The 14,487-nt window shown below is 56.1% G+C and overlaps 3 protein-coding genes across 3 annotated transcripts; 1 reads left to right on the forward strand and 2 right to left on the reverse strand.

Moving 5' to 3' along the window:
- Window positions 1-160: 160 nt before the first annotated feature.
- Window positions 161-5,860, reverse strand: LOC119089545 (protein farnesyltransferase/geranylgeranyltransferase type-1 subunit alpha). The gene is made up of 2 exons (XM_037212281.1): window positions 5,833-5,860; window positions 161-2,086 (listed from the first exon to the last, which is right to left on the reverse strand). The coding sequence occupies exon 2, from the start codon at window positions 1,987-1,989 to the stop codon at window positions 991-993; it is 999 nt and encodes a 332-aa protein (XP_037068176.1). The 5' UTR covers window positions 1,990-2,086; window positions 5,833-5,860; the 3' UTR covers window positions 161-990.
- Window positions 5,861-8,132: 2,272 nt separating this feature from the next.
- Window positions 8,133-9,265, reverse strand: LOC119090449 (failed axon connections homolog). Its single transcript, XM_037213257.1, has one exon. It carries the CDS (start codon window positions 9,171-9,173, stop codon window positions 8,547-8,549), a length of 627 nt encoding a protein of 208 aa, XP_037069152.1. The 5' UTR covers window positions 9,174-9,265; the 3' UTR covers window positions 8,133-8,546.
- A 2,281-nt stretch (window positions 9,266-11,546) lies between these two features.
- LOC119090178 (LRP2-binding protein-like) lies at window positions 11,547-14,390 on the forward strand. The gene is made up of 4 exons (XM_037212968.1): window positions 11,547-12,789; window positions 12,901-13,058; window positions 13,942-14,180; window positions 14,328-14,390. The coding sequence occupies exons 1-4, from the start codon at window positions 11,768-11,770 to the stop codon at window positions 14,388-14,390; spliced, it is 1,482 nt and encodes a 493-aa protein (XP_037068863.1). The 5' UTR covers window positions 11,547-11,767.
- The last annotated feature ends 97 nt before the right edge of the window (window positions 14,391-14,487 follow it).

A 14,487-nucleotide genomic window follows, 5' to 3' on the forward strand; every position in this document is an offset into this window, starting at 1 on the left:
ACGGCTGGGAGTTGAAGCGCGTTTGGGCGTCGGTGTCTGCGCGCTGTGCGACGGTTCCTAATTCTCGAGAGCTTGATTTACACCCGCGCGGGCTCAGAGGGGAGAAAACATCGCTAGCACGCACCGATATGCAGACCACGCCACCAGCAAGCTATGCGAGTACAATCATAAATCGATTTTTATTTTCAAATATAACGCGTTGTGGGGCAGGACTGTGCAGTTATCGCGGCATTCATCGCACTGTCATGTATCAACAAGAGAGCCGGGGAAGCGCAACTACTACGCAACAAGCGCTTCATCTGCTCCTTCCAGGTTCCAAACCACCCACAGCGTATGCGTAAATTGCGGGCGATGCTTCATACCAAAGTTCCACAAATAAGGTCACCAAGCATGGCGCGAGTCGCATCGAGTGCACATCGAGCGCCAAACATCGAAGCCGCGTCCATTCCCACGAGCCTCATCCTGCTTCAACCCAACCTGTTCGCATCGCAAGTGGCTGATCGCTCCCACATCCGCAACACCCGCGGCTGATCGCTACCACGTCCGCATCGCATGTGGCTGATCGCTCTCACGTCCGCATCGCATGTGGCTGATCGCTCCCACGTCCGCAACGCATATGGCTGATCGCTCCCACGTCTGCAACACCCGCGGCTGACCGCTCTCACGTCCGCATCGCATGTGGCTGACCGCTCTCACGTCCGCGCCACCGCGGCTGATCGCTCTCACGTCCGCATCGCATGTGGCTGACCGCTCTCACGTCCGCGCCATACGTGGCTGATCGCTTCCACTCGTGCTCGCGGCGCTACCGGTCACCATGAGACGCCCAGAGATCAGCCACCGACCGACCATCACGTGGGTCAAGCCAGCGCCGACGCGAGGCTCTGCGTCCGGCGGTCAGACGGAGCCGATGCCGTCAGGTGGTGGCCCGGCTGCCGTCCGGGCCGGCCGGCGCTCGCTAGCTCGGCCAGCTCCCAGCCGGCTGACAAACCTCTACTCGACGCCGTGTTTGCTGGCGAGCGCGCGCCGCCGGTACAGCCAGTACTGCTCACGTATCGTGTCGTGCTCGGCGGCCAGCTCGGCGCAGAGCCGCAGCGCGCGCTGCAGCGCCGCCTCGTCGCCGGCGGCGGCGCCCTCGGCGCTGGCGTCCACCACGAACGCCAGCAGCTGCGGCGCGCGGCAGCCGGCCGCTATGAGACCGTCGCAGAATTCGGTCACGTCCGACGCGCCGGCCAGCCCCTCCGGCGCGTGGAACAGCACGCCGCGCAGGTAGTTCCAGGCCGACTCGTTGTTCTTGACCTTGCGCAGCGCGCCCAGGCAGAAGGCGACCTCGCGCGCCACCGCCTCGGCCGTGAAGCCGGTCGTGTTGTTGACGACGAAGTAGCGCTGGTTCCAGGCCGAGTTGTTGCGCACGTCCTCGTCGATGAGCCGCTCGGCGAACTCCAGCTCGCCGTCGAACAGGTCGAAGCGCCGCACGGCCCACTGGCGGTACTGCCAGGCGTGGAAGTTCTTGGGGTCCTGCGCCAGCACGAGCTCGGTCAGGCGGCGCTCGTCGCCCGGCCGGCCGCGCCGCTCCACCAGCACGCGCCGGTGGTGCCACACCTGGTAGTTCTTGGGGTGGTCCTCGATCATGCGCCGGATGAAGTCGAGCTCGGGCTGCAGCGGGCAGCCGAGCTCCAGCAGCAGGTGGCGCCGGTGGTGCCAGACGGTGTAGTTGGCGGCGTTCAGCTCCAGCGCCGCCGACGTCAGCCGCAGCGCGCGGCCGGACACCTCGCCCGAGCGCAGCACGGCGCGGAAGTAGTCGTGCACGTCGGAGAAGCGCTCCGAGTAGAGGATGCGCACCACCGGGTGCGGCCCGTCGTCCTGCGGCAGCGGCGTCACGTCCCGCCACTCGTCCCGGTCGGAATACGGCACCCAGTCGGGGTCGTCCACGCTCGTCTCCTCGAACATGGCCGACGCCGACGACGCGTCCCCGCCCCCGTCCGCCGACATGGCCACTGAGGCTGGTGGGGGGCTCAGGCTGAGGCCCACTGGGGGCTGCCGTGTAGGCTGTGCCACAAGATGGCACCTGGTATGCTTGTTTAGTTTCCTGCAATGGAAACAGATCATATGCCTAAGCACAGAATGTACTTAACACACATAACTGGATGCCACATTGTGCCAAAGGAGCCACATGGCGTCAGTACAGTACTTACATGCATGACTGTTAACTGATGACCAAGTGGAATGTTATATTTCATGACTCATTTGTAAACACAAACAGGTTTCTCAATGTTTCAAATGGATGAAACCACAAATAACAAGACTAATTATCAACTTACTGCTTGCCTCTTGGGCTTTTTCCATCTCATCTGTCATCCATAACAACATGACTGAACTATAATAGCATTTTGAGCAGGCCATACTTGTTACAAGGAACATGTCATCCTATCACAGTTCAATTAAGTTCAACTCATGCCACACTATTTACATGAACCAGCCTATTACTCCCTCATATTTCTTGGCACACACAAATCAACTCTTTATAATTACAATCAGACTTAAATAGAAAAAAATGAAGTAACTACCCACATAGCTGCCAAGATAAGCTTTGGAAACAACAGGCTAAGTAAGAAATACAAATTTGGGCATTTTGGCAGATTGAACTAGTAACTGTTACCATAGTTTAAACAGCCATATTGCACATTTTCAGGTATTGGCCCCCTAAAAAAAAACTGCTACCAGATGAGTGTTATTATTGAATCATTTGGCAAATACTGCTTAAACCAGAGCCTGCAAAAACAATTCCATGTTTGACCAGCAATGGAAAAAACATCACCTGGTTGGTGAATCTTATAATTGCAAATATGGTGGTATGAAGAGCAGCCTTAGGGACTCTGTAGTTAGCAGGCTAAACAACATGTTTGCATCACAACACCAATAATGAGAAAGCATGATCTCACATCACCAGTAATGAGAAAGCATGATCTCAGATAACATGCATTAGGCATAAAAAATGTTTGTATAATAGTCACATTTTTAATCTAAAAATTGGTGCACTGATCCATGAGTAGGACTAGCATAAAGTAAGGGTACTTTTATGGTTTAGGCCGGTACAAATCCCCACAAAGTTATAAGGGTACTCAATCTTGGATCCTTAAGTAAATGACCACAACATGTTTGTTAATCAAAATTGGCAAAGGTCATATTAAGTTATTATACTGTGATGCAACACCTATCATCACCCTCCATGAAGAACAATTAGGCTGTGCATACACAATCTCCAAAATGGAGGGTGCTTATGCACCGGGCTTTTACGCACTCCAAAATGGAGGGTGGCTACGCACTGGGCTAAAAACGCACCTTCTAAAAATCTTGCTGAAGCAAATTCAAACATGCACAATCCCGTGCGAACAGTCGGCTCAGGGCGTTATATGCATGAGGCGATCACGAGATCCGAATGGGAATAAATTCTACCTTTTTTATCGGCTTTTCATATCGGACAGAAGCGTAGTTTCTAATGCCTAGGGGAGGAAGTCCACACTCTACAGAGATGTTGAGCATGCCGTGAACGTTGGCAGTAAATCTAAATGAGGCCAGCAACTTGTATAAATACGGGCAGTCCTATTTCACCTGGGAATGTTCAACCATAAGTCAGAATCAATTAGTGAAAAGTTAGGTGCACACTACCCCTCTGGGCAATTCCTTAAAGATCATTCCGTCCCAGCCCGGGGTGTCTACCGGCTGCATTCTGGTGAGGCGGGTTCGCCTGATGGGTTCGTCCGGAGGCCCCAACAGATATACATCCTACATTGGTGCCCTTCCTGGCGCGGAAGGCCCTCTGGCGGCTTCTGGGCGGAACAGTTGGCGCCGGATACGCGCAAAAGCCCTCATTGGTGCAACAACATCCCTGATAACCACATGTGGTCCAATAACTGGCACAGAGACCCATGTTTGGCCAACAGGGCCCTGGCTAAGACGAGGTGAAGGGCCCGAAAGGGCCCAGGGTCACCCCTGGCCCACTCGGGACTCCTGTCACAAGACCCCGTTGGACACTCCTTGGGCCTGACCGTCAAAAGACCACTCATTGCTGTAGGGGCTCCGACCAATGCAAATCGCGGGCCTCGGCCTCGTTCCTGCTGGAGAAATCGGGCACCAGGGCTCAGAGCAGCACGGAGTCAACTATTCCAACTATTCGGTGTAGTGGTCTCCAGCCGAAATAGGTGCCCGTATTGTCCCAGGGGCCCACAATTGGTGAAAAAGGCATATTGGCTCTTATTTGGGATCACAGCCATATGGGCCAGGACGACCTGCAGCCTTTCGACCCTTACAGCCATTCAGCCTTCCCATCAGGCCATTGATCGTCAGTCTTGAAGGGCACATCGGTCCCTCTTCGGGTACCCTCGAACACTCCCTGACCAACTCGGGGGCCCTTGTCAATGCCGGACCTCCAGTTAGGCGATATGTGTCCCTGGCCAACACGGGACCCTTCACTGGCTCCGGGTGCGCCGAGCAATGTAAATCGTGGGTTCTGACCTTGTCCCTGGTTGGGAAATAGACTCCCAGGTCCAGACCAGGGTCTAATCGGTGCAACGGGCTCTCTGGCTGGTATCTGATGGTCCGATCCGCACCTTCTTAATGGCCTTTTGCCAGTGCTTTGGGTTTCATATCGGATTTACGGTGCTCCCATTCACGTTTTTTTCATGGTCACCTGAATGACACTTCAGGCTTACGAGCAACCACTTTCTCCCCATGTCAGTCTGGTGTCAAGAGCAAACTGAGTTCAGGGGGGCAAAAAAGTAGAAAATAACAAAAGTATCCTCCCAAAACCTGTGGTAACAAGTGAGTTTCTCCTCAAATTTGGTCTCCTTCTTTGAGGAGCCCAAATAAGGGAGAGAGGGGGTGTCCTCAAGGACATAGAAAACTGCAAGACTTTCCAGAACTATGGACATGGGCTATTTCTTTCAGACAGGCATGATATGACCATTACTTTTGCCACCATTTAAATGGCATGGGATGTGGGTGTCTGTACTGATCATATTACTGTGCAGGGACCCCAATATCACCAGGATTAGAACCCAGGCTTACTGGGTGACAGCCAGATGTGCTAACAGCCTGGCCACTGCACATCTGGGTTCAAACTTCTACAGTTCACAAATACAGAAAATTGGTTTCAATTAAATGGAGAAAATTTGATGATCCATGTTTATAGCTAATATTACCTATTTTCTTTGACTCACAACTCTAGCTTTTCCTTATTTCAGTAAGTATATTGTTCAATCAGCAGATTTTTGAAAGGTGTATTACTGAATGGGCCCTCTGTGTGGTCTTTCTCCACTTTGGAGGATGTATATGCTGGGTGCATAACTGCCCTCTGCTTTTGAGCATGTACGAGCCCAGTTTGTAACCGCTCTCCACTTTGGAGAGTGCATACACACTGCCAAAAAATCATAATTTCATACTATCAGAAGTTTTTAGGCCAGAGGCATACTAAAACAATTTTTTTTAAAAAAAATCTTGAAAGCATAGCTTGGCAGTACTCACTGCATGTCGCAGTCTCTTACACTTGCAAGGATAGGATAGGAATAGCACGTCATTTGAGCTGTTTCTGTCCTTTATCTCAAACGAATCCAGAGAAAATCCCCAGAAATGTGAATAGCGAGACATGGCTACACGACGTATTGCCTGGCATCAACCATCGTAAGACTCGCACTTCCCACAACGGCGTCAATCAACCATATCCGGTGTAATAACCATTCGACATTGGCATGATCTGATCAAATATAATTTTTGGGATACTTCTGGCACCCTCATTTCGCTCTATGTGCCACACAAATATACTCAATACTATCTTACCAACCACAGACGACCCACCGGCTCCCAAACTTGCAGTGCGATTACCCAGATTCAGTTGAAGATGAAATTCCCAAACATTTTCAGCTGATTTGCTGGTGACGTCATAAGATCATATTATCATCGCCCACCTTTCAATAATTATGCACGGGCTACACGAGATCGGATGGCCAGGGGCGTCAATTTATATATTTTCGGAGCGACGAACCCCCATACTTACGTGAACTCCCTCATGCTCCTCTTAGCCCCCTCAATGCACATGAGCAAGCAGGAAATCCTGGGCCAAGTAAATACAGAACAATTATCGTAATTATTGGTGTGCTAGGTGTAGATGCCTAAAGGCATCACAATGGGCATCTTGTACATTTTATGCAAAACAGTAGCCTTTAGGTTCCTAACGTTTCTGTCATGCTAATCATTCATACGTTTAGCCAGTCTCAATGAGCCCAGACGGGACTGGGCAAGATAGAAGAGATCGGTCTGGACCGGACGAGGCCGAACGGGACTGGACGGATGGCATGGGAACGGACGGAATCGAATGGGACTGGATGAAACTGGGCAGGACTAAAAACAACTGGACAGGACTGAACGGACTCGAGTGGGACCAGGCCAAACCAGACGGAGACCAAACCAGATGGACCGGGCGAGATCAGACGATGCTGGACGGGATCGACTGGGACCAGACGAGACCAGACTGGACCAGACGGGACCTTACCGGGCTAAACCGGACCAGACGGGCCCAGCCTGCTACTATGCGGTTCCGTTGTGATCCGTCCTGTGCCGTCTCTTCCCTTTTGATTACGTCACTTGCCGTCAAATTCGGTGTCCTATCGCGTCAGGTCCTGTATGGTCCCGTCGTCCGCCATTTATTGTCATGCACCTCTACATTACAAACATTTGAACCTGCACAGATTTCTGTTTTTATAGAAGTGCTTAGCAGTGTTGTAAAACGGCCCACGACAGCCCCTGAACCCGAAGTACTTTTCCTAATTCTAGAATGACCCACACTTGCTGGTGTCTTGCGAATGGCATGGTCTGTCGCTGGGCGCGGGAGGGAAGAGCTGCACCTTTAGCTATCAGTTCTCACTGATTGCGTGAGATACCGATCCAAAAGACCTAAAATTGTCAATAATACTCGTCAAGTAATGCATGCTTGGCTTTTTGGACTTCTACTTGCAGTTTAAAATTTACATCTTAAGTGAAACACACCGTTCCTACCGATCTTTTCAACACACGTGGTCAGAGGCTTCATGGCTATTGAGCCTTTGAGCTAGTCATCTGCTGAGTCCGCATTTGTTAGCAGGGCCGGCCGTGCTCGTTCCGTACCTGTATACATAGCCACCGCAGTCGGTCCGTACATATCCACAAACCGCCATGCCTGGGCCCTGGGCACATGCACGGCCACGGTGCTCGTTCCGTGTCTGCCCACATTGCGCCATGTTCGATACATGCCTGCCTATATTGCGCCGCGCTCGGTCCTCGCCTGTCTTCGAGGGTCGGCTGTGCTCGGTCCTCACCCGTCTGCGAGGCCGTCCGTGCTCGGTCCTCGCCTGTCTGCGCGAGTCGGCCGTGCTCGGTCCTCACCTGTCTGCGGGGTCGGCCGTGCTCGGTCCTCACCTGTCTGCGGGGTCGTCCATGCTCGGTGCTCACCCGTTTGCGAGATCGGCTGTGTTCGGTCCTCACCCGTCTGCGAGGTCGGCTGTGCTCGGTTCTCACTTATCTGCGGGGTCACTGAGGGTACCACGCATGTTGCGTTCTTGAAGCGTTCAAGGGCATTTTGATGTTAACAGCCAAAGCAGCATTTCTATAGATAGCTTCACCGAAGAGCAGAACAGAATACACATCTGCGATATCGTTTTTAGCCCGAGCAACGAAAGCTTAACAAATGAGTAGTTTTGGGGCGGCTCATATATTAAGCGAGCATCAATTAGCTCTAGTAAATACGCTTGCGCTATCCGTAAGCGTAGTTCGGTAGACCACGACATTTAGCAGTCGCGGTGGTGTGGATGATGTCGCACAGTTTGGTACCCCTGCAAATATAGCAGCAAGCTGCGAATTCAGAAGGTGAGAGAAATCAAGACGAATCGAACACGACCCGCAAGCAGCGCAACGGTGGCCGGTTTTGAATGCCACCAACAGAAAGGGACGAAACACCTGTCCCATCGACAATAACGCGCACTGACCTCACCTACAACGACCTGCACCCGCGCGATGCGCTGCCGCCAAGCACTTGTTTCCTTCTTGATCCCTGTCATGTACGATCTAACCTACCGACCCCACCGCAGCAGTTGTATTTAGTCACCAACATCATACAGTTCATTTGAGATCAACGCATGTTGATAGTGTGCATTCAGATTTGCAGACATCACGTAATTGCGTGATGTCTGCAAATTTGAATGAAACTTAAGTTTCAATATACTTGTCAGCAGCCCGTTTATTTCGCGCAATGTTGCGTAGACTTGACAACTTGATTGTTGTTCCTGGTTGATATGGAAAAGCAAAGCTACAACACTGCATCCGCATATACACCGATGCATACTACTACCCTGCGCCTGGCCTCTTTGAGGCTTTCTACAGCTGTGGATGCATTCCACTCACGACTCATAACCTGCTAAGCGGACGGCGGACGGCCGCGAGAGCGTGAGCCGGCCGAAAAATCATCGCCACGCAGCAGCGCCCGCTGTTCGCTCCTAGCAGCCGCAGCCGGGCAGCGCCGATCAGGGCGACAGGCAGTGGGCCCAGTCGGGCCAGAAGCGCGCTCGCAGCCGCTCAAAGTAGCGCACCAGGCTGGGGAACTCGCACACCAGCCCGCCCACCGCCGGCGCGCAGCCGGTCATCAGCTGCGTCAGCTGACCGAACACGGCCGCGTCGTACGGCGTCACCTCGTCGCCGAGCAGGTACGGCCTGTCGCCGAGCAGATCGGCGAGGGCGGTCAGGTCACGGTGCATCAGCGCGACCAGCTCCTCCCGGTCGCGGTCCCAGCCGATGCTGCGGAAGCTGGCCGTCGCCCAGAGCGCCGCCAGCGGCCGCAGCAGCCGGTAGCGGCGCCGGTAGCGCGGCGCCATCATCGGCACCAGGTGGCGCATGCCGTCGACGACGAAGCGGTGTGCAGCCACGGCCAGGACCAGGTGCTCGTCCAGCGCCACCTGGACGACGCGGCCGAGCGCGTGCTGCTGCGGTGTCAGCGCCCGGTACGCCGGCAGCGCATGCGGTCGCAGCGTCAACAGGTGCTCTATGATCAGCTCCGAGTCGGTCACGTCGACGCCGTTGACCGTGATCCAGGGGCACTTGCCCTTGGGGCCGAGCGGCTTGCTCGTGTCCACCACGTACTGGAAGCCGGCCATGCGCAGGAACGTCTCCACCTTGAGCGCGAACGGCGACAAGTTGGGCGAGATGGCGGCGCGCGCGAACTGGTGCAGCACGACCACGTCGTGGCCGGCGGCGTCCCAGCGGTGGCGACGCTCGCGGCGCCGCCGCCGCTGGCCGCAGCCACCTCACCGCGTAGACGGCGGCGAGAACAGCGGCCAGCGTGGCCAGGCGGGGGAGCCGACCGCCGCCGCCGCCCCACGGGCCGAGCGGTGACCACCGGCACACCGGCCAGGCCATGGCGCGCGACGACACCCAGACAAGTCACAGGCTTCGGCGACAGAGGTAAGGCCGGCGCCGACGCACGCCGGGCGTCGCTCTTCGGGCGATCGATCCTGTCGCGTCGCGCAGACCGTACCGCTTTCGTGACAGCAGACTCCAAATCGGGCCCACCACGACGACCGGACTCAGGAGTCGGTGCCGCACCAAACTGACGTCCTCCGACGGTCGCTCGACGGCTGCCCAACGCCAACGGCGCGCGAGGCCCGACTACACCACAGACTTGGCGCTGGCCACGTGACGCCGTCGCTGACCTTGGCGTCCGAGCCGGCAGGGGCGCAGCCAGGCCGCGCGCCGTCGGAGGCGCAGCGGCCAACGGAGACAGTCGGGTGCAGGGACGCAGCGCCACGATACAGCTGACGACGAGAACACCTACCGTACGGGGGGAGGAGCTCAACAATACCGTGCCCGGCCACGGCCAAAGCGAGCTGATGGTAGAGCATGGCGGCCGGCCCGACTCAGGCTGATAAATAAATACGCAGCCGCCGGACGGGTTTCGACTGCACTCTGAAACGAAGATCTCAGTTCGTTGCATGCAGCATGGGATGGCATCCGTTGCATGGCAAGTATCCAGCAGCCATAGCAGGTTCCTTTGACGGTACCCATATGGGTACTCGTGTTCGTACACGAATGCGTATCGAAGAACTATGGACTCTCGTCTGATCCACCTTTGGGCCGAGATGCATCGGGCCTTCTGACTTTTTGTGCTTGCCAAATGTCAACTTAAATGCACCGTACACTGTGGCACGAAAGGAAGGATTAAGACATCGATGTGCCAACCCAAAAGGCATTTACCTAAACGTTATATTGTCTGGAGTATCGGCGAATAAACCGTGCACTAGACGCCCGTCCGGCGCTCATTGGTGACTGTTGAGCATGTGGCCGCTGGATGTACACCATGTCTTTTCGGTCGCGAAAACGATTGCTTTGAGACCGCTTGAATTTAGAGTTATTTGCTGCCGACATTATGAGTCATACCATGCACCGCTGAAGAGGTCAAAGATTGCCAATTGAGGTTTATTTCATTGGTTTTGCGTCGTCATTGGTGCGGCGCGAATTCGGTGTTCTGAATTCTCTTGATGCTGAGCTCCCTGGAAGTTATCGGGCGCATCGAATACCCTAAAACGCGTCGTTGAAGATTTGGTCCGTGACTCGGGGCCACACTGGTTTCCGCTAGGAGCTAAATTTTCCATGTTCCATTATCTCCGGTCCATTGCGAACACGACAGCGGCCGCTGGTCAGTTATATGACATCTTGTTGGTGTGGACTGTGGTTGTTGGACGGTGCTGAAATTTTGCAAATTGTTGTTGGCTGCATTTGCATGCTAGTTTCCTTCACTGTCATCAGGAAACACCAAATTTCGACTGGCAGGATCTTGCTATCTCCGTGGGATTAATGACAGGATGCGCTGCGAAAAGGCACCAAGATAGGCAATTTCATCGTATAGCAGCCTGTTAAGATTTTAAGAAAATCGGAAAGTACCGCAATGAACATTATAATACGAACACGAGTACGTCGCTCACTTACTACAGATCAGGGACACCAAAATGGCCGGATGGCAGCTCAGCCCGTGAAATCGATCGGAAATTTACATCCGAGTTGTGCCGGATCACTGGAATAACTGAACACATGCAACGTGGTGGTGCGGCGATGGTGATGCACGTGACAGTGGAAAGACAAGTTTTTCTACCGGTTTGAGTAAATGAAAAGTGAAGAAAATACATTTGTCTAGGATAGGGATAGGCGGCTCATAGGATAGGTCTTTTAGTTCTTTTAGTTTATGCTACGTAGAAGGCAGGGACTAAATCGCGCGATTATTTTTAAACATATAAATCGCGTTATTCCCGCGATCGGCTGAGCAAGATTTGAGAGCAGACTGCGAAAGAGAAAGTGATTAGCGGATAAGCAAGTGATTTGCTAAGCCATGAACGCCCGGCATCAAGTTCTTGGACCAAAGGGAGCTAGAGACGTTCCACGCTCAAAAACATAAGGCTCGTAGGGCGGCTTGAGTTGACGAGACGGCTGGAGGTCAGCCGGCAAGTGCTCTTTGGCAGGCTCTGGTGATGCGATGGTGCACTTGAACGTACCACGTCTACTTGCAAGATGTCTTACTAGCGCGTTAGAAAATACCGCTGTACGATTACTAACAGAAAAAGTGAAAGATATTGTCTCTGAAGCAGCAATGAGACGTACAAACACCGAATTTTTTCCTTGGCGGTTGGACAGAATCAGCGGCGCCTCATAGTCACGCGGACGTCCATATTCCCAACTCCTCAGGCACTCCTCAGGAAGCATGGCCGCTGCTGAGGATGCCGGCGCCCACTGCGGCGCAGCCAGCTCCGTGCACCGCTTCGCTGTGGCAGCGTACAGCGCCGACCCGGGCGCCCACTGTGGCGCGGCAAGCTCGGCGCACCGCTGGGCGCCCTCGCCGGACAGCAGCAGCCAGGACTCGGGACCCCACTGCGGAGCCGCCGACTCCGCCCACCGCTGGGAGGCGAGGGACGAGGAGGACGCTGCGGTGACAGACCCCGGCGCCCACTGCGGCGCGGCGAATTCGTCTTACCGGTGGGAAGCGTGGGAGGAGGAGGACGACGACAACGCGGCCTTGGAGCCGGGGGCCCACTGTGGCACGGCGAACTCGTCTCACCGCTGGGAGATAGCAGCGGACGTCGCTGACCCGGGGGCTCACTGCGGCGCCGCCCACTCAGCGCTCCGCTGGCAGGGGGCAGAAGACGCGACCAAGGAAGCGGACGCCCACTGCGGCGCGGCCCAGTCAGCACACCGCTGGGCGGAGGCGGAGGGCGGCGCGTCGCCGGCCTCCCCGCAGGGAGAGACGGAGCAGCCCGGCCAAGCGGAGAAGACCGCGGAGTCCGCATCGCGTGCGTCATCCGCGTCCTCCGCCTCCGACATCAGCGACCTGGGCTGGGAACAGAGCCCGTCGTCCGGGCTGCTGCCGCCCTCGGATGTCGCCGCCGAGCGCTGCCTGAAGAAGCGTGCCGAGGCGGGGGACCGTCGCGCGGTCTTCTACCTGGGCCAGCTGTACTTCGACACGGGGAACTTCGAACGCGCCAAGGAACACTTCCTTCCGATCGCGGCCCAGAACATTTACGCGCAGTACCAGCTGGGCGTCATGCTTTTCGAAGGCTTGGGCTTCGAGCAGGATTTGAAAAAGGGCTTCAGGCTCATGCTTACGGTGGCTCACAGCGTTCCGAAAACTCCCGAGCACGAGGAGACGATCCACAAGGCGCAGTACAACGTCGCCAGGGCCTACTTCATGGGGTTCGGCGCGCCGAGCAGCGAGGACGACGGACGAAGGTAATCCTAGCGCGACTGCTGGCCGCCGAGCGGCGGGTGCGGCGCCGAGCCGGCGCCTCCTGTCGCCGCGCCGGCAAAGCTGCGCCGCTGAAAGGGCGTCTATCGCCGCAGATGGCTGGACCGAGCCGCCGCCGACGGCACCCGCCGGGGCAGCGTCAAGGCGCAGACCATGCTGGCCATGCTGTTCGCCCGGAGGGACACCCTGGACTTGGAGAAGTCCTTCCACTGGCACTCGGAGGCCACCGGCAACGGCAGTCTGGAGTCACAAGGTAGGGCGTGGCGGGTAGCTGAGAGTCCCGGGCACAGCAGGGGCAACGGTACACAGGTTCGGGACACGAGTTAAAGCGGTCTGGTCTGGGCTCCTGGCGGCCAGACGTAAATCCTACAACTGCAGCCTTGTTTTCCCCCGTCATGTCCGCTGATGTGAAGGGTTGAATGGGGGGGGGGGGGGGAGCGTCAGGCGGGTTCACAACGGGTCAGGTCGACAACAAGAGTCGAATCATGTGAGTCTGCAACACCCGATGCCGGCCTGACACGGCTGGGGAGATACGGCTTACGCTTCCGCGCTCTAAGTGTTTGTCCCCCTGCAATGAATGTCTTAAGACCGGTTCGAGTCCATTTTGGTAGGGATACTGGCTGTGCAGCCCCCAGGGTCTCAGGTCTTGCAAACACAGTGACACTAAGGCGGCTACTGGTAAGGGTTGGTGGGCCTCTGGTGCGAAAGGTCTCCGCTGTATGAAAGATGAAAGACGCTTCTGTCGTTGATAAGGATGACCTGCTTATAGGAGTGCCACTCTGCATACCGACCAAACGAGTTTGAATACAATTCTGGTTCCTACATTTTACAGAAGGCTGGGCGATCATATTCTGTCATAAACGGTATAAAATCATAATCTCCAAGACTGAGACTTGCAGCCTGTTGTGAGCTATTCAGCGGCAGTTTTGTCTCGGAGCTCCGCTGTTGTTTGGCCTGAAGGCTCCAAGGCTCACATCGAAACGCGTCTCCCAACAGAACACCATGTTCCAATGCCTAAGCTGTAGCAATTGCGAGCCAACGCTTTTCTTCTAAAGATTCGCCTACAAACGCAGCGACTTCGAGGCCGAGCTCTGCCGGCGCGCCTGCCAGCTGACCGGTGCGCGTCGCTGCCGCAGGTGCGCTGGGCGTGATGTACCTGTACGGTCTGGGGGTGCGGCGGGACCTGGTCGCAGCCCGCCTCTGCTTGACGCAGGCGGCGCGGCGCGGCAACATCTACGCGACCGGCCAGCTGGCGCTCTTCTACTACCGCTTCCGCTTCTACCAGCACGCCGTGCGCTTCGGCACGCACCTGGCGCGCTTCGAGGCGGCGGACGTGGCGGAGCTGGCGCGCCAGTCTGAGTGTCTGCCCGGCTACGTGCGCCGCGGCCTGGCTATCGGCTGTTACGTGCTGTCGCGCTGCCAGCTGCTGGGCCAGGGCGGGGTGGCGGCCGACGGCGAGCGCGGCCGCCTCCTCGGGGGCCGCGCCGCCGAACTCGATGCGGCCACGGCCGACCGGCTCCAGCGACTCTTCGTGAACGGGCCCTGGAGCTGCGCCAGCTATCCCGACTTGGGCGTCGAGGTCTAGCGGCGGCTGGGCGTGCCGGCTGGTCGTCGATGTCCCTCGCGGTGCTGCGGGTCCCGGTTCCTCACACCCGGCGAAACGGCACGGTTTTGTAGTGCTT

This window comes from Pollicipes pollicipes, unplaced genomic scaffold, assembly GCF_011947565.3.
Source record: "Pollicipes pollicipes isolate AB1234 unplaced genomic scaffold, Ppol_2.1 Scaffold_3087;HRSCAF=3621_pilon_pilon_pilon, whole genome shotgun sequence".
Taxonomy (NCBI): domain Eukaryota; kingdom Metazoa; phylum Arthropoda; class Thecostraca; order Pollicipedomorpha; family Pollicipedidae; genus Pollicipes; species Pollicipes pollicipes.